General features: G+C 34.6%; 1 protein-coding gene across 1 annotated transcript in view; it reads right to left on the reverse strand.

Moving 5' to 3' along the window:
- Positions 1-19,919, reverse strand: part of GALNT13 (polypeptide N-acetylgalactosaminyltransferase 13) — a 559,439-nt gene that overhangs the window by 31,275 nt on the left and 508,245 nt on the right. Inside the window, exon 11 of the mRNA XM_019922237.3 lies at positions 14,618-14,716. Coding sequence (XP_019777796.1) covers positions 14,618-14,716 — 99 coding nt within the window. The remainder of the gene's footprint in view (positions 1-14,617; positions 14,717-19,919) is intronic.

Raw genomic sequence — 19,919 nt, forward strand, 5'->3', positions numbered from 1 at the left:
TAAAGATGAGGCTAGATTGTTAACTAGGAGAAATACCTAATAAAAATTAGAAAGATTTGTTCTTCATAGTTTATACAGAAAAATGATGACAATTCCATGATATCTTAGGTATAATTTTTTTATTTGATACAAAGAATGTATAATTAGGGTCATTAAAATATGGAAGATATTTTGTTGCTATCTTGTCACTATTGTTATATCAGGATTTCTAACAACAAGGCAAAATATATATGGGATGTATAGTTATTTGGGAACAAATGAAATATTTAAAACATTTTTTTTCTGCCATGTAAGTGTATAAGCTTGCATTTGATTAGTCTCCTCATTTTGGGTTATCCTCAATAAAATCTTGTATATGATGACATCTTTTAAAAATTGGTGAGTTTTAAGCAAAGAATGCCTTAAAAATCTTGGTGCTATAAAAATATTATACCTGACATTTTATTTGGCTTGCAGATTTCTTAGACTTTTTTTCCTTTTTCTAAACTTTGTTTCTCTTCCTTGCATTGGTTAGTCAAATATTTGAACATAAATTTCTTCTCCAGTTTTTTGTTATCTAGGCTTCATGTGTTTTCTTTCCCCAAAAAACAAGTTTTCATATTTGGAAGGGAAAAAAACCCTAGGTATACCCTTACTTGTTACTTTCTTCCAATACTGTAAGAATTTATTAACTAGGATAGAATTGGGAATACAGTAAGATGAAGAAAATCTTAGGTATAGCAAAGCATATAATCATGAGTATGGGCTCTGCTTGGCTTCTGGTGAATATAAAACTGGGGTAGCCAACACTGCTAATTTAGAAATTATAGACATTATTTACCTTACTTAGAAACTAATAAGGTGGCTTTTTCTACTAGAGTAAGCCAAGTTATTACTTTAGCTATTAGAGTGCTTCAAATATTAAATAATAATTTATGTCCTCAGTAAAATTTAGGCACACACACTCTAAGGGAGAAGAGGGGATCATTTCAAAGGACCTTAATATTCTTCATATATAGTAGATCCATGCATTCAATCCATTAAATTTTTTAATATTAAATATACTAAAATGTTGGTAGGAAGATGACTTGAACAAGCAAGCAGCTCAGGGTAATGATTAAGACCAGAGTGTTAAGTCAAGAATTATGCATTAAGACAGGATGAAAGCATTTGAAGATAAAATAGAGAAAGGAATGAGGTTCAGAAGATTGAAAAAAATACAGAGGAGAAAGGTTCTTCTGGCACTAAATTGTTCAGTGGAGACAAACCTATCATGATGAAGTTAGCAGAAAGCTTATAGTCCATCTCTAAGTAACAGAAGCTTCAGAAGAGATAAACTGGTGGGCTGAGGGAGCTAGTAGCAAAACTACTAGTAGCAAAACATTTTTCTTTTAGTAAGTTTTTCGGTTAACAGTCTACCCTTGTCATTAAGAAAAGTTCTATTGATGGTGTGCAATAAGAGAAGTACATATGCCTCTGTGTGTGTGTGTGTATTTTGTAAAAATACAGTAGTATTAAAGTTTCTGCTTTGTGAAAGTGTGTGATATTTCACTTTTCAAAGGGAGTTTTTCAAAATATTCTGGAAATTCCATTAATAAAATGAATACAAATTTATGTGAATTTTCCCAAAGATCTTAAAGTATTTTAATATTTAAGCTTTATAGAAATTTAATTTTAAGCTTTTTAGAGATGGGCTGATATGATGATACACTTTAATTGATTAATCAATAGAATAAGTATTTCTTTTGTCCACTATGTGCACATACTTTGATATCATCATCATTTCCTTAGATGCCCTCATAGAGACTGTTGTCCCTTCCAAGTTTAGTCCAGTGCCTTTCCTTTTCCATATAATTCTCTCCTTATCAGGAATCAGGGTAGACATTTTTATTATCTCAACACCAGAAATAATTGAACCTTTTTGAAGCTGGTTTGTTTTTATATTATTATATGGGTATATTATATGGGTATATTATTATATACCCAATAAGTCATATAACCAGTGTTGTACTTACAGCTAGAAAGCTTGGAGCCAAAGTTGTGGCTTATTTAAATGAATGTAGGATTTCAGGTATTAATTTTAAACACTTTACAGTAAAATAGTAAAAGTGGTTTCTAGGTTGACTTGCATTGCCAATTTTTCCGTTGCTTTAAAAAAAAGTGTCAAATGTGATAGATGTTAACTATCATTAATCAGAAATTCATAAAATTGGACTGTACAACACTTAGAAGAAAAGATAGATCTAAGAAATAGACAATACTAGGGCTCAGTTTTTGGAACTATTAAGAAAACAATCTCACAATCTCTGAGTAACTCCTACAAGGGGAAAGAAAAGGATTGAACACAACAGATTTCCCATTTATTTCTATGCCAGGAAACACTCTGGCCAGGCAAAACTAGGCAGAATAAGATCATTAGTTTAAGTTCCTGCAAGTTTTAATCAACTCCAAGCTTAATACGTGTTTCTTTAATACAAAAGATAATATAATTTGTTTGAATTAAGAAAATGTTACCTGTTGATTGTTTACTCAGTTCTTGAATTAAGATTTGAAAAAACAATTTTAAAACTTCTGTGCAGAAGTTATTAACTATTAATGGAAAAGGCCATCATCATTTAATATTTATGGATTCACTTTTAGTTATTTTATACTTTAAAATTTTTATTAATATAGGATTTAGAGGTATTGACAATTTCATTTACTACTACAATTGCACTAAAATAGAATACAAAAACTCAAGTTAAAATGGAATATCCAAAACCAAATTTTCTATAATTAAAATATTCTGTAGGACCAGTATAATTTAGAGCCATTCTTTGTAGCTACTACTTGATTTCTTGAAGTAGCAAGATAAAGTAATACATGTTTTTAACTTTGAGGAAGGTTTCGTATCTTGTATCTTAAACCTCCGAAGGGGTGGGTTGCTTAAGAACACTGAGCTAGAGACTTCCTGGAGTTTTCTTTGTGAGGACCTACAGTAGTTTCCTGTGGCTGCTGAAACAAATTATCGCAAACTTGATGACTTAAAACAATGGAGATTTATTCTCTCACAGTTATGGAGGCCAGAAATTTGAAGTCAGTTTCACTAGGTTGAAATCAAGGAACCAGCAAGGCAGTGTTCCCTCTGGAGTCTCTAGGGGAGAATCTGTACCTTGCCTCTTCTAGCTTTTGGCAACAGACTATATTTCTTATGCTTGTGGCCACATCACTCCTGTCTCTGCCTCTGTGGTCTCGTTTCCTTCTCCTTGTCCATGTGTGTGTCACATCTCCCTCTGCTTTCCTCTTATAAGGATACATGTGGTTGCTTTTAGTGCCAACCAGATAATCCAGGACAATCTCCTATATCATGATCCTTAATCACACCTGCACTGTCCTTTTTGCCATATAAGGTAACATTCACAGGTAGCAAGGCTTAGGATGTGCATACGTTTGGGGGTCATTTTTCAGCCTATTACAGCCTCAAATCTAGGCATTTTCATAGGAACAGTTTCATCTTCCAGGACGATTTTCCTTTATGTGGTTTCCCCAAAATTTTGAAGCTATTTCTGTGTTAACAGCAGGTCCTTGGGTAACTTTGAAAATTTTGTATGAATTTGTTTACCCATTCATTCTTTCAATAAGCACTTATTACTGTAGAAGGATTAAGAAAAGGAAATTAACTAATACTTGTTTCAAGAAAAGTTTACAGTTTGTTTTTGGAAATGAGTTGAATAAACACAATTGAATGCAAATATGAGAGTTAAAAGAGAAACATGGAGATATGGTATATGAGTAAGTAAAAAGCAAATGTGAAAAATTAAAGTATTGTGAGTTCAGCAAAAGGAAGTATCAATGTATATTGAAAATCAGAAAAAAACCAAATTATTATATGGAGGACGGTGAATTTTGAAGTGGAACTAGAAAAATGTAAACTATGGAATTACGTAAACTAGAATTTATGTAGTTAGAAAAGTGGAGAAAGGTGATATCAGGTGGGTAAGAGAAAAGGCAAGGATATGATTTTAAAAAATGAATTTCAGTAACAATTTTTAAAATGTTCTGGCTATACTCAATAGAGTTGATAGAGCTGAGAGTTTGTATGGGTGAGCAACAGGAGATAAAATTACAGGGGTAAGAAGGAGTCAGACTGTGTAGAGCTTTGACTAGTAAAGAATGTTAATTTTATCTTGTAATAACAGGGGGCTCTAAAGTTTTTTGTTTTTCCAGTTGGGAATGGTATTTTTAAAGGAGTTTTCATTATTGAATGAGGGTGGAGTAGACAGGCTGGAGCTCTGGTGAAACTATATTGAAACTATTGTGGTAACTCAAATATGAAGCAATCAAGGCCAAGATTTGGAAAGTAGAATTATTAATAAAAGAAAAGAAGTAATAGGGAAAAAGGACATGTAGAAAGAATCCACAAGGCTTAGTGCCTAGTTCGAGAAGGGCAGGGTGTGTGATAAGAGATAAAAGAAGAAAATGTAAAAGATAGATGAATACAAAGATTGAAGAAAAAAGGCTTTTCATGAAAGATGAGTTAATTATAGACACACTGAATTTGAGGCTACACTTGGTCCTTCAAGTAGAAATGTGCATTAGTTTGAAGCAATGGGTGTAAGCCCAGGAATTGGTATGATTTTGGAGCTTTAATTTCCTGGGAAAATAGAATGAAAAGAATCAAGAATAAACAGAGTAGCATAAAAATAATGGTCTCACTGACTTGTATATGTATCCCAAAGGTTTTTTTGATACCAGACTGATCCCATGATAGCAGGCCCTGCTGAGACTTACTTGGAAGGGAACTAATTTCTTGTATTGATGGACTTGATGAACAGATACCACATGACCCCCTGAAAAACCAGGTCAATGTGAAATGTATGTCTTTAGGTATTTTCTCCTACTAACATCATCTACTAACCTCATCTAGAGTATCTATTATAGGCTAGCATAACCAGGTTTTGTTGGATGAGTGATTGAGACAATTTACCATTCCATCCTCAGTATATTTTAGTCTCCTGGTAGGAGCATAAGCCAACCAAAGTCAAGAGAAGTTCTCCCAGCCAAGCATTCATGAGACTGAAAGGCTCTTGGAATAATCCCTATTTCTATAGAGGTTATAATAACTGCTCTCTTCTAGCTCTCATGTATCCAACTCATTTAAACATTTAATGAATGGTAAATGTTCTTTTTTTTCCCTCACAGGCCGTTTTGGGATTTTACTTTGTGAAATCCCTGGTGAATTTTAATTCCAGTGTGCAAGTTATTAAAAGGGGACCAAACTAGTGTAGAAATGGCTTATAAGTAATTATAAGATGTAAACTTTACGTATAAAAAGGTAAACTTTAAAATGAATACATATCTCTTGAATGAATATATCCATTACAATCTATGAGTATATTAGAATGTATTACTAAAATAATTTTCTCTAGGAGAGGGTCTGTAATGAGGAGAGAAGGTATTTGTTTACTTTCAAAATTTGTAATGTACCTGTCATAAGGTTAGATTCTTCTTAAGTATAAATGATCACGTTTTAGAGGAAGAGGAGACATTTGTATGAAAGTATAGATAATACCTAATGATCTCTTCTTTATCTTGACAGACAATGGGGTTTTAATAAATGGCTAGCATAAGCTTCCCTAAAGGCTTGCTACCTTGAAAAATGGCTGTGAATCATTTACTGCAATAAATTACATGGAATGTTTCCATGTGCTTTCTAGCTCTCTCCAAATGAATGGCTACAGGGAGAAAGAGAAACATTATAAATGCATTTGCTAAAATGTGAGTGTTTTTCCATCACTTTATATTTTTGGCCTTTTAGAAGGAATAGGTACAATATGTACAAAGGCTGCTTTTCTCCCTATTTTTGATTAAAGATATATTGCAGTTCAAAGGGAAATACCATTGGTTTTTAAAAAATTTTATATTGATACATTATATATTATGTATATGATATATTTTATCAAAGAAAAATGTTTATTTTATAAATAGTATATTAATCTAATTTGACCCACTTATATAAATTTATATATATTTTAAGTAAAATTTATATAAATTTTAAATAAAAATTAGTGTCAGTATTTGAGTAGATCTAGTGTATGCCCAATGAGGCTAAGGCCTGTTTACCATTGGCTCCTTTAAGATGATGTTAAATGTCATGTAAAAGCACCTCATTAGAAAAGAATGGTATTTTGACATCAAAAAGAGAAAACATAAAGACAAACATTGGGATAAACTGTTTAAAAGTCTGTATGTGAAAACACAGTGTGAACAAAATGTCAAGTCAGAAAAATATCTGTAATGTGTATGACAGAAGATAATAATCTTAATAAAGTGTTTTTATAAGTGGTGAAGAGAATAAAGAACCACCTCAAACTCCAATGAAAACATAAGCAAAAGCATGACTGAAATTCATAAAGTACTAATGCCAACTTTAAAAATGCTTATGTGCGTTGATAATGTTAGAAATATGATTTAAAGTAAGATAAAATGTTTCTTCCATACTAAATTGGCTAAGATGAGAAACAAGAAAAATACAGTATCCAGTTAGGGTTGGCCACTGTGATCACAGTCCTGGGGAAGTGTGGCTGGGAATCAATACAGATGCAGTGAATATAAAACTGGTGTGGAGTCAGGCAGATTTAGGTTCAAACTGGCTTTACCACCTCAATCACATTATTAATCTCAGGGTTTCCATTAAACTCATGAGTAAAATCAGGATAATAACACCATGTACTTCATTGATTGTTGTAAAAACCAAAGAGGATAATGCATGTTAAATGTATATCATAGTACCTCTTCCTATTTTAGCTATTTGTCCTATTAAATTGGTGAAACATTAAAGAGGACAATTTGTCACTATATATTAAAAACCTTGAAATGTTGTATAACCTTTGATCTAGCAAACTTACTTGTAGACATTCTTCTAAAGACGTAAATATGGATGGAAGCTCACCAGATTTTAGCTACAAGGGTATTGATGAGCCTGGGGTATAACAATAAAAAGTCATAAATAACATTGTGTGTTAAACAGTACAGGATTGATGAAGTAAATTACAGTTTGTCCATTAAAATATGCCCTGTTTAGGGTAAGAAGTTGTTAGCCAATAGGTAACAGAAAAGAAGCTAAATTATTTGGGTTTTAAACAGTGAGCATGTCTTAAGTTTGTGAGTGGAGCAGTATTTGGCCAATAGTGCAATTAGAACAGTATTAGTGAAATGTAGAGACAGGAACGTGCACAGAGCATGCAGGGAATAAAGAATTATCAAACATGTCTAGAGCACAGGAACTATAACATCAAGGGAGATTAAGCTGGAAAGCCAGATGGAGATGAAATTATGAGGGGCTTTGACTATCATAACTAGGGAATTTGTACTTTATTTTTGGACAGAGAAGAATTGCTGGAGATTTTAATCTGATTTTAATTCTAATATGCCATGGAATTTCATATGCTTATGGAATTTCATATGATATATGGAAATAATGAGTTGTTTTTTTGTTTTTTTACCATACAGGTGAAAGAAGTTGTAGGCTAGGACAAAGAGAGAGGTCCTGGTTTTAAAGGGACTTAGAGGTAGGAGTCAAGGGACATTATTTTCATAGAAATAGGGGATTTGGTGGCCAATGAAATTTCAGAAGTGAAGTGTCTATGTCAGATTTTAATTTTGGATGGTTGTGTGAAAGGGAAGAAAATGAGTACAGTTTGGAAAGCTTTGATTTTGAGATGCCTGTAAAGAATCCCAATTATTAATTAGCAATAGATTCCAGAGCTCAGGAGAGAGGTTGGGGATGAAGATATAAATCTGAGTCATTAGTACTGTAGGGGACATGAAACTGCTTCCAGGAATCCACATCATCTTTTCAGAAGTATAAAGAAGACAATCCCATAACTTCTAGTAACACACTTTCTACCAGTAAATTGTTAAGTTCTTTCTTTCACTTGTAGAAATTTATGTTCAAGTTTTAATCATATTCTTATTTTCATTCTTGTGTTTTCATTTCATGTGTTTAATGATCTTCATGATATTACTTGCTAATGAAAAGAAAGCATTTCGAGAGCAGATAGGAATGGAGTATCAAATTTTGTCATTATTCTTTGAGGTAGAAGACTTTTATTAGTAAGGTTTTAAAGAGACCACCTCAAGATGATCAAGTGTTGAATTTAATAATAATTCTCCACTTGCTACCCTGTTTTTACAGTAATCCTGATAACAAAAACATCCATGCATTCTTTCATCTATTTACTTGACTAATTTTTATTAGGTGCCTACAGTATCCCAAGCACTGTGCCAGGTGCTAGGAATGAGGAGAGAAGAGTATGCTGGCTATTTGATTATCTAAATGTTTAAGAAAAATATTTCCAAGAACTACTGAAAAGTTTCTTTCTGATATCTCCAAAATTAAAAAAACCCAAACTGCAAAAATACCCTTGCAAGGAGAAATGGTTAAAGGTATAATTGTCTAGAAATATAAAGTGCATTCTATTAGAAAGGTAACTGAGTAAAACATGCTTAAAAAATGAAACAGCATTGGGCTTCCCTGGTGGCGCAGTGGTTGAGAGTCCGCCTGCCGATGCAGGGGACATGGGTTCGTGCCCTGGTCCGGGAAGATCCCACATGCCGCGGAGCAGAAGAAACAGCATTAACATTTGTTTTGACTTTTGTGTAAAAGCAGGAGAAAGAAATTTAAATTTAAAAAAATAATACATTTATTTATTTATTTTTGGCTGCATTGGGTCTTTGTTGCTGTGTGTGGGCTTTTCTCTAGTTGTGGAGAGCCGGGGCTACTCTTTGTTGTGGTGCATGGGCTTCTCATTGCGGTGGCTTCTCTTGTTGCGGGGCATGTGGGCTTCAGTAGTTGTGGCACATGGGCTCAGTAGCTGTGGCTTGCAGGCTGTAGAGCGCAGGCTCAGTTGTTGTGGTGCACGGCCTTGGTTGCTCCGCGGCATGTGGGATCTTCCTGGACCAAGGCTCGAACCTGTGTCCCCTGCACTGGCAGGCAGAGCCTTAACCACTATGCCACCAGGGAAGTTCGAGATTTGAATATTTTTAGGAGTTGGGGCTACTTCTAAAAATTCAAAACTAAATAACCATAAAAATAGATGCTGTTTCCATGGTAACATAAAAGAATAGCAATAAAAGACAGAGAAGGTAGCTCTCTCAATAATTTATTCATTCTCAATAAAATCCTAAGATCTGTTCTTTTTAAAAGTAAGTCAAAATTTTAAACATGTCCCTAGTATTAATCATGCTAGAAATATTCAGTTCCATCAAAAAGATATCATAATAGGGTTTTATGTGATGTTTTATGTTTTTCATAATATATATTTGTTAGAATAACAGGAGAGGCAGTGCATTTTATTGAGCTTAACAATACCATGAAGTGTCTTGTGCTTTTATCTTGCCTCTGGCATTAGCCACTGAATAAACATTTTATTTTTTACTTTTAGAAGTAAAAACAGAGATAATTGAGAACACAAATGGAAATAATAAAGAGAATAATTAATAGCAGTAGACCAAAATGTACTATTTAGTATATGCCATGCTAGTATTAGTTGTTTCATAAATTTTTACTAATCTTTAGAGAAAAAAATTGAGGGAAAACTTTTATGCATTTTATAGATAAAATACTGAAGCTCAAAAATACTAAGTAACTTATCATAAGTTACTCAATTAATCAGATCTGAATAGTGTTATAAAATGATGTTCTTTTATTCTCAACAGTTCAATTTCTCCATTTTTATTTGTTTAATTATGAAAGTAGTACATATATAAGGAAAAATACGGGGTAAAAAGTAAAATTTCCTATACCAGCTTAATCTTCTCTCCAGAGGTCATTTGTATTCCAAATAGATATGTATACATTTCTAATAAATTGTATAGCATTTACATATATATATTACAGATGCTATATAGAGGAAAATGTTCACGTACATTTTCCACAAATGAGATCATTCAAAATTCAAAGTAAGTTGTACTGTGCGTTATTTTTCCCTCTTTTCAATGTTTGATGACAGTACATTTAGACCTCTCAGTCATTCTGGTGGCTACGTAGTAATCTGAACTGTGGATACACCATGATTTATTTAAACATTCTCCTCTTGGTAAATATTTGTTTCCATTATTTGTGTTGTAACAAAATGGGCTTCAATAAGCATCTTCAACATTTGTAGACACGAATAAGTATTCATATAGATGAAAAATTATTGGTTTTAATTTTATCTTATTAAGTAGATAACATGGAGACATTAGAAAATATGTAGGTATGGGTTTTTTACTTACTGTTTATTCCCTTTATTTATGAATCCCTGAGATTGGTGTCTGTCTATACTTTTGGTTTCTGTGATAATAACAGCATTTTTGGCAATGTCTACATAGTACTAAGGTACTTAATAATAAGTACTTAATAATAAGTACATTATTCTGACCATGAATTCTTTCATCTATTTACTTGACTAGTATTTATTAAGTGCCTATCATATTCTAAGTGCCACATGCTGGGGAGGAAGAGAGGAGTTAAGACATAGCCCCAGCCAACAGGAAGTTTACAGTAGAGTAGGATAGTTTATTTCTGGTTATTATTCATGTAAATGAATAATGTAATTTTAAACATTTATGATCTAGGTGTTCCATGTCATTTAGACAAATTTAAGTATATGACTGGTTATCCTTTTTAACAGTAACCTTGGCACCTTAATGATTCCATGAGGATAATTCACCTGAAGGATCTTCCTCCCTCATTTTCATCTGTATTAGAATCAGAGTGATTTCATAAATAGTGTTTCCCTTTTTGAATTCTGCAGGTAATCACTGTGTAGATGATGAGCTGGATTTTTTCATAAGCTGTTGAAACACATTATGGGGGACACTTCTAAATGTCCACCCAATACCCATGGTAAATAAACTGTGAGGAGAAGCTGTGATGAGTGTGAGGTGAAGTATTTAGTGTTTCTGTGCCATGAGGTGTCCAAGTAACACATTTCTGGCCAAAGAGACATACATGGAGATGTGTTGAGCCTTTAGGAAGGCATTTGCTTTTGCCTAATAAAAGGACAGACATGGCTATTTCAACTTTTCTCTACCCCCACTTCTTCCTGCTTTGAATGTGGACATGATGTCTCGAGTTTCAGCAGCCCTCCTGTGATCAGCTGATGATAAAAGTTAACTTTAAGAAGAATGGAAAGATAGAAAGCTTCTGCTTTCTTGGTGGACTTATTGAGGACTGGAACAAATTATCAACAATTGACTACTTTCAGATTTCTTATTATGTGAAAAAATTAAACCCCTATATATTTAGTCCTCTGACAGCTTTTGCCATAGGACTGCATTGGGTTTTGGTAGTAGAAGCCTCTCACACTCGTCAATCAGTATAGTAAGCTGGACCATTTTTGAATGCTGTCATTGTTCTGCCTATGTGGTTGTTTCCATCGTCTTCTTTCATATGGTCATTTTCCCATGCTGCAATTTAGAAAGTTTGACTCAAATATTTTCTTGGTTAAATTCAAACTGTGTAGCACTAAGTAACATTTTAATAATTAAGTTTTTTTATTTGTTTGTTTGGTTTTAGGGAGAAACTTCATTTTAGTGTTCTCCATTGAATCATATAAAAGTCTGATTTGAAGTACGGTGCCAAAATTCAACAGGGCCATTTCCTTCTGGCTTTTTCTCTATGGATCCTTTTTTTTTCTTTAAATTTTATATTAGAGTATAGTTGAGTTACAACGTTGTGTTAGTTTCAGGTGTACAGCAAAGTGATTCATTTATACACATACATACATCCATTCTTTTTCAGATTCATTTCCCATATAGGTTATTACAGAATATTGAGTAGAGTACCCTGTGCTATACAGTAGGTCCTTGTTGATTATCTATTTTATATATAGTAGTGTGTATATGTTAATCCAAAACTCCTAATTTATTCCTCTGTCCCACATTCCCCATTTGGTAACCATAAGTTTGTTTTCGAAGTCTGTGAGACTGTTTTTGTTTTGTAAGTAAGTTCATTTGTGTCATTTTTTAGATTCCTCACATAAGCGATATCATATGATATTTGTCTTTCTCTGTCTGACTTACTTCGCTTAGTATGATACTCTCTAGGTCCATCCATGTTGCTGCAAATGGCATTATTTCATTTTTTTTTATGGCTGAGTAACATTCCATTGTATATATGTACCACATCTTCTTTTTCCATTCCTCTGTCCATGAACATTCAGGTTGCTTCCATGTTTGGGCTATTGTAAATAGTGCTGCAGTGAACATTGGGGTGCATGTATCTTTTCGAATTATGGTTTTCTCTGGATATATGCCCAGAAGTGGGATTGCTGGACATATGGTAGTTCTATTTTTAGTTTTTAAAGAAACCTCCATACTGTTCTCCATAGTGGTTGTACCAATTTACATCCCCACCAACAGTGTAGGAGAGTTCCCTTTTCTCCACACCCTCTCCAGCATTTATTGCTTGTAGACTTTTTGATGATGGCCATTCTGACCAGTGTGAGGTGAAACCTCACTGTAGTTTCGATTTGCATTTCTCTAATAATTAGTGATGTTGAGCATCTTCCAAAGCTCTGTTGAATAAAAGTGGCAAGAGTGGACATCCTTTTCTTGTTCCTGATCTTAGGGGAAATGCTTTCAGCTTTTCACAGTTGAGAATAACGTTAGCTGTCGGTTTGTCATATATGACCTTTATTATGTTGAGGTAGGTTTCCTCTGTGCTGAGTTTCTGGAGAGTTTTTATCATAAATGGGTGTTGAGTTTTGTCAGAAGCTTTTTCTGCATCTATCGAGATGATCATGTGGTTTTAATTCTTTAGTTTGTTGATGTGGTGTATCACATTGATTTGCGGATATTGAAGAATCCTTGCATCTGCTTCTGGGTCTCGCAGCGGTAGTGGCATCCCGCACACTACCGGGGCAGCAGGGGCAGTGATTGGCGACTGCTCGCTGCTCATGCGTGCTCCCCAGATGGCAGGGGCAGTGAGCAGTGCCCACTCCTGGGTCTCCCAAAAGCAGCGGCAGTCTGCGCACTCCCGGGACAGCATGGGCAGCGATTGGCACCTACTCCTAGTGGCAGTGGTGGCTCACGCCCACTGCTGGAGCTCATGTAGGTCGTGTCCTATTGCCTAAGAGTGCGTGCAGGGAAAGAAGCTCCAGTGGTGGTCCTACCCCCCTCCTTGCACGTTTCCCCAACAATGGCACCTTGTCTCTCTGGTGTGTCTAAGCTTCTTCTGAGCACACCCTTGGTTGCCACACTCCAGCCTCTTCGGGCTGTCTCTGCACAGCCAATCCCAGCCAATCCTCTACCTAGATCTGACCTCTGAAGCCTGAGCTTCAGCACCCAGCCCCTACCCGTAGTGGTGGAAAAGCGTCTCAGGCTGGGGAGCACAGGGCGGAGGTGACCATCTGTGCAGGTCACCCTCCGTCTTGCCTTCCTCAAACTGGTTGCTGCACTCTCCTCCGAGGCTCTGAAGCTTCTCCTCCATCCTGGCTGATCTCCTCACCGTAGAGGGGACTTTCCGGGGTGCAGGAACATTTCCTGCTTCGTAGTTCCCTCCCTGGGGTGCAGTTCCCATCCCAGTTCCTTTCTTTATTTTTTTCCCTTTTTCCTTTTGTCCTATCCAGGTATGGGGAGGTTTTCTTGCCCCTTCAGAAATCTGAGTTCTTTTGCCAGTGTTCAGTAGATGTTCTATGCAAATCGTTCCACTTATAGATGTATTTTTGATGTATTGGTGGGAGTAGGTGAGTTCCACGTCCTAGTCCTCTGCCATCTTGATCCCTAAGATCTCTCTATGAATTCTTGATACATTCACCTGCCTTACAGATACAACCATCATGTTGTGCTGATCAGAATAATTTTTGCTTCCTCAGTTCACTCTAAAGCATTAAACAGCTCACTCCTGTGCTTCATCTTGACCCTTTTAGACAACTTGTGTACAGAGGATTAGTTATCTCTAACTGTGCTTTGTTATAAGTTCCCACGAACTCCAAATTTGGCCTCTGAAAGTAGCCATGGCGGCAAGACTCACAGCCAAGTAGCCTCCACGTGGCCCACCTTGCCATGCCACTTTCCAGTGCTTACAGAGAGCATAAGAATCCTTGTTATAGTATAAGTTTCTGATAATTAATTGGACTGTCACACAGAAAGAGGTGTCCTAGAATTTCAGTCAAGTATAAATCTTGTTTAAAGACTACATTTTTACCTGGTCCAAAGGGCATCTTCAGATAGCCAAAGCAAAGTTGTAACAGATGTGCTTACCTATGTATGCACTTTAAAATTTTATTAAACCACCAAAAGTCACAGAAAATATGACATATATAAACATTTGAAAAAGAAATTTAGGATAATCACCATTGGGAAAACATCATAGTTATTGAGTGATTATATGATTCAGTTAACAACAGAATAAAATGTAGCCCTCGTTTTCTCATACATGGTAATATGAGTCTCAAACATCTGGCCTCATTCACCATACGCTCATTGAAGGTGTTGCTCTTTTTATTAAATTCTTCAGTGCTTTCTTACGATACTTGGGATAATAACATAGGCAAATTAATTCTTGATTAGAATGCCCATTAATTTACTAAACTAAGCCGTAGTCTACTTGAATAGTTTATACAACATTTTCCCCCCAAATATGAAGCTGATAAAAAAAGGGAGAGTTTACCTGATTTCCTCCCATACCATGACAGTTGAATATACCCACTTTTTCATTTTCCTTGCGGCCCATGTTGTCTAAACATTGATTTGTTTCAACATTTCTTATCTAAAGGAAACACACAAAAATGTAAGTCAGAAGGTCTTTCTGATATTTTCAAATTGCAAATTGGTAACAAAATGAGTTTGTAAGGAAATTTCTCCAAGGAGAACACATTGCTTTAAATTTTTATTTTTCTATGTCCATTCTGAGATCTGTGTAAGATTCTAAACTCTCATTCAAGTAAATTTGAATAGGATGAGCATTGTCATTAGCATCCAATCAAGAGGCACTCTTTGTTTATAGCATAGTATCAGAAAAGAAGAAAACCTCTACATATTATAAATTAGGAATTCTTCCCAAAATCCTTTTAAAATTAGGACAGTTTCCAAATTCCACTCAGATAACTATAGTGTATTCGTGATGTCCTATAGAGAAAGGAATAGAAACAAATTGGTCAAATATTCAAATTTATGTATTTTTAGTTGCTTCATTACTAGATGCTCCATTCTGTACATTTATAAAGATTAATTATACTGTTTATTTCTTTAACTAAAATATACACAGCTTTTTTCATTCCCAGTGCCAAACTTAGTGGAAAGCAGCTGACCCTAAGAAAGACTATTACAAGGCTAAATGGTGATTTCACATGAAAATTCTTCAAAACCAAGATTAAATTGCCAACTGTAAACATAAGATTCATGGTTTACACTCAGACACTGCATTAGTCCCATAGTTAACATAACATTAATACATATTTGCGCCAGATGCAATTACAAAAGCCATTTATTGAGTTTAAAGATGCCCAGATTACTAAATCAAGCACAAGTGAATGTAAAAAAGAAGAAAAACCTTTCTAGTAGATGCAGTGTTTTAGAATTTTTTCGTTAGTCTTACCTCCAAGTAGTATGTTTTGTACTTGTCCACTCTGCTTCTGAAAAATTCTTACCTCTGACTCTTATTTGGACACATATTACTGTTCACTCACACATTACTTGGATATATTTATTTATAATAGTTATCTATGCTTTAGGTACATGTTTTTCCCTACTGGCAAATAGGTACATGTTTCTCCCTACTGGCAAATGAATATGATTAGAAACTTCTATAGAGGCTGGAGTAGGTTTATACAATTCAACTTTTTTGTATGGTACAGAACCCTATGGTCAGGTAATGGTTCCCAGAGTTAGGAAAAGTACTGTCATTTGCAGTAAACCCCAATCAGCAATTGAAATTAGTGGGGAGTAGAATTCACACTTGGTAAGGGGTTGGGCAGAACTGAGCAGTGTGGTCAAGCCCTGTTCCAATGATTAGAGGGAGGCAAGAGTGGAAACAGAGAAACAAATAAGGAGACTATTGAGTCATGCCAGCAAGAGATGATGGTTACTTCGAATAATAGGATAACAGTGGAGGTGGGGAGGTCAAATTTAGGATGTTTTTAAGGTAGAGCCAGTAGGACTTGCAATTGAATTGGAAATGAGCTAGGAGAGAAAAAAAAGGCATCAAGAAGCATTACAAGGTTTTGGCCTGAGCAAATAGGTAGATGATGTTTCCATTTACTGGGAACAACATTCTGAGTTCTTAACATTGATAACTGTATCTGTGGTCTTTATGCTTGAAAATCCATTTTGTGGATCTGAAATCCTTGGCTTACAATATATTTCCTTGAGTATCTTTAAAATGTTACTCTATTCACTTCCAGCATAAATAGTTGCTTTTGAAAAGTCTGATGATAGTCTGATTTTCTTTCCCTTATTCTTACAAATGTCTGTTTGCCTGAATGCCAAACTAAGTCCAATAGGTTTACCACAACATATCTTAAAATTCATTCTGTATCATTTGCCCAGGTATATGGTGTTCTGTTTCAATATATAGTTTCAAATTTATTTTCAAGGGTAAATGTTGAACAATATTGTATTATATATAATTGAATTATATATAATTCAATAAATATTGAGTTATAATTTTTAGTGTTTATTTTGTTTCATTGCTTTTTCTCATTAGGAAATTCTATTATTTTGGACCTTCTTGCTTCTCTATATGTCATTTTCTATTCAATAGTTTTGTCTTTTATTTCTTTTTTATTTTTAAAAGTTTCCTCCTTTCCCCCCTCTAAAACTCTATGGCATTTTCTCCTGGGATTATTGACTCATCTATTCTTTAAGTTTATCCTTCATTTCTGAAATGATTCATTCTTTAATTTCTAGTTCTTTCCTGCATTTCAGGCCCTCATTTCAGAGGTTTTTCTAAATTTGATTTATATTTTTCTTTTACTTATTTTATCATTATAAAATTTCTCTTGACTTGTTTTGAAATATTAGTTTACAATTTTCCTCTGTCTTATAAGCGTAAAGTTTTGGTGTGCTTTCATTTTTTGTAGAGCTATCATTTTACTCTTTATTATCTTTATTCTTATGGTAGTGATCCTTTTCTATTCTTTCCTTTCCTTTTTTTTTTTTTTTTTTTTTTCCTTTCAGGAAACAAATTCTCTGGATCTTTTAAGAGGGAGAATTTGATTAGGAAGTAATTTTTCCTCCTTCCTCCCTCCCTCCCTTTCTCTTTCTCTCTTTGTCTCTTTCTTTCTTTCCCTTTTTCTGTCTCTCCCTCCCTTCCTTCCTGATGGGGGGAATCACTTGACATCTTTAAACTATTCTGGTGCTTGGTATCTATGCCCAGATGATTCTCATTTAATTGGTATAGGGTGTAACCTGTCCATCAGGTGTTGTAAAGTCTCCCCAGGTGATTAAAATGTGCAAAGTTTGGCAAACACCATTCTGGAGGAAGGTATGGCATGTCTTGATATTGAATGGTGACATTACAGTTACTTTTCCTTTTTTGAGCAACTTCTTTTTCAGTGGTTTCCACCTGGGCTGCCCTGTAGACTCACCTGGAAAGCTTTTAGAATGTACTTCTACTTTGCTTCACCTTCATAGATTCTGATTCAAATGGTCTAGAGTAGGACCAGAATACAGTTAAAAGCTCCCCAGATAATTCAGATGTGTAATCAGGGCTGAAACTCCCCTTATCAGGAAAACACAACAGAATAGTTGGTAACTAGAAGCCTGTTAATTTTGTGAATCATTTTGAAAACTCAGTGCTGGTGGAAAGGTTAGGAGGTTTTCATAGCAAAGCTGATTTCCCAGCTACCCGTTGGGTATGTTTAAGAATAAATGTTTCCAGCTGTACCTACAGGAAATGTTTACACTGGAGACCATTTCTAACTTCACAAATCTAGATCTGTTCCTGTATTTTTTTGAAGAGTTGAAAAAAATTGCCTTCTGTTTTTTGAAGTCTCTTGGTTCTGTTCAACTCTGCCATTTTTATTTTTAAAAAATGTTTACTGAAATATAGTTTATTTACAATGTTGTGTTAGTTTCAGGTGTACAGCAAAGTGATCCAGTTTTATATATATATAATATTATATATATATTATATATATATTTTATATGTATTATTTTTCAGATTCTTTCCCATATAAGTTATTACAGAGCATTGAGTAGAGTTCCCTGTGCAGTACAGTAGGTCCCTGTTGATTATCTATTTTATATATAGTAGTGTGTATATGTTAATCACAAACTCATAATTTATCCTTCCCCCCACATTTCCACTTTGGTAACCATAAGTTTGTTTTCGAAGTCTGTGAGACTGTTTCTGTTTTGTAAATAAGTTCATTTGTATCATTTTTTTAGGATCCACATATAAGTGATATCATATGACATTTGTCTTTCTCTGTCTGACTTACTTCACTTAGTATGGTAATCTCTAGGTCCGTTCATGTTGCTGCAAATGGCATTATTTCATTCTTTTTTATGGCTGAGTAATATTCCACTGCATATATACCACATCTTTTTTTATTCATTCCTCTGTTGAGGGACATTCAGGTTGCTTCCATGTCTTAGCTATTGTAAATAGTGCTGCAATTAGCATGTTTGTTTTGAATTATGGTTTTCTCCATATATGTGTCCAGGAGTGGGATGGCTGGACATATGGTAGTTCTTTTTAGTTTTTAAAGAAACCTTCATACTGTTCTCCATAGTGGTTATACCAATTAACATCCCCACTAACAGTGTAGGAGAGTTCCCTTTGTCTCTACACCCTCTCCAGCATTTATTGCTTGTAGACTTTTTTATGATGTACATTCTGACCAGTGTGAGGTGAAACCTCACTGTAGTCTTGATTTGCATTTCTCTCATAATTAGTGACATTGAGCATCTTTTCATGTCCTTATTGGCTATCTGTATGTCTTCTTTGGAGTAATGTCTATTTAGAGCTTCTGCCCATTTTTTGATTGGGTTGTTTGTTTGAGATTGAGCTGCATGAGCTTTTTGTATATTTTAGAGACTAATCCCTCTCCATTGCATTGTTTGCAAATATTTTCTTCCATTCTGTGGGTTGTCGTTTTGTTTTGTTTATGGTTTCCTTGCTGTGCAAAACTTTTAAGTTTAATTAGGTCCCATTTGTTTGTTTATTTATTTTTTTCATTACTCTAGAAGGTGTATCAAAAAAGATATTGCTACAGTTTTATGTCAGAGTGTTCTACCTATGTTTTCCTCTAAGAGTTTTATTGTATCTGGTCTTACATTTAGATATTTAAACCACTTTGAGTTTATTTTTGTGTATGGTGTTAGGGAATGTTTCATTCGTTTACATGTAATTGGCCAGTTTTCCCAGCACCATTTGTTGGAGAGACTCTTTTCTTCATTGTATATTCTTCCTTTGTCATAGATTAATTGACCATACATGGGTGGGTTTATTTCTGGGCTTTCTATCTTGTTCCATTTATCTATATTTCTGTGTTTATGCCAGTACCACACTTTTGATGACTATAGCTTTGTAGTATAGTCTGAAGTCAGGGAGTCTGATTCCTCCAGCTGCATTTTTCTCTCTCAGAATTGCTTTGGCTATTCGGGGTCTTTTGTGTTAACATACAAATTAAAAAAATTTAAGTTCTAGTTCTATGAAAAATGCCATTGGTAATTTGATAGGAATTCACTTAATCTGTAAATTGCCTTGGGTAGTGTAGTTATTTTGACAATATTGATTCTTCCAATCCAAAAACGTGGTATATCTTTACATCCCTTGGTGTCATCTTTGATTTCTTTCGTCAGCATCTTATACTTTTCCAAGTACAGGTCTTTTGTCTCCTAGGTAGGTTTGTTCCTGGGTATTTTTTTCTTTTTGATGCAATGGTAAATGGGATCTTTCCTTAATTTATCTTTCTGATCTTTCGCTGTTAGTATATAGGAATGCAAGAGATTTCTGTGTATTCATT

The sequence above is a fragment of the Tursiops truncatus genome, chromosome 7 (assembly GCF_011762595.2).
Source record: "Tursiops truncatus isolate mTurTru1 chromosome 7, mTurTru1.mat.Y, whole genome shotgun sequence".
Lineage (NCBI taxonomy): Eukaryota > Metazoa > Chordata > Mammalia > Artiodactyla > Delphinidae > Tursiops > Tursiops truncatus.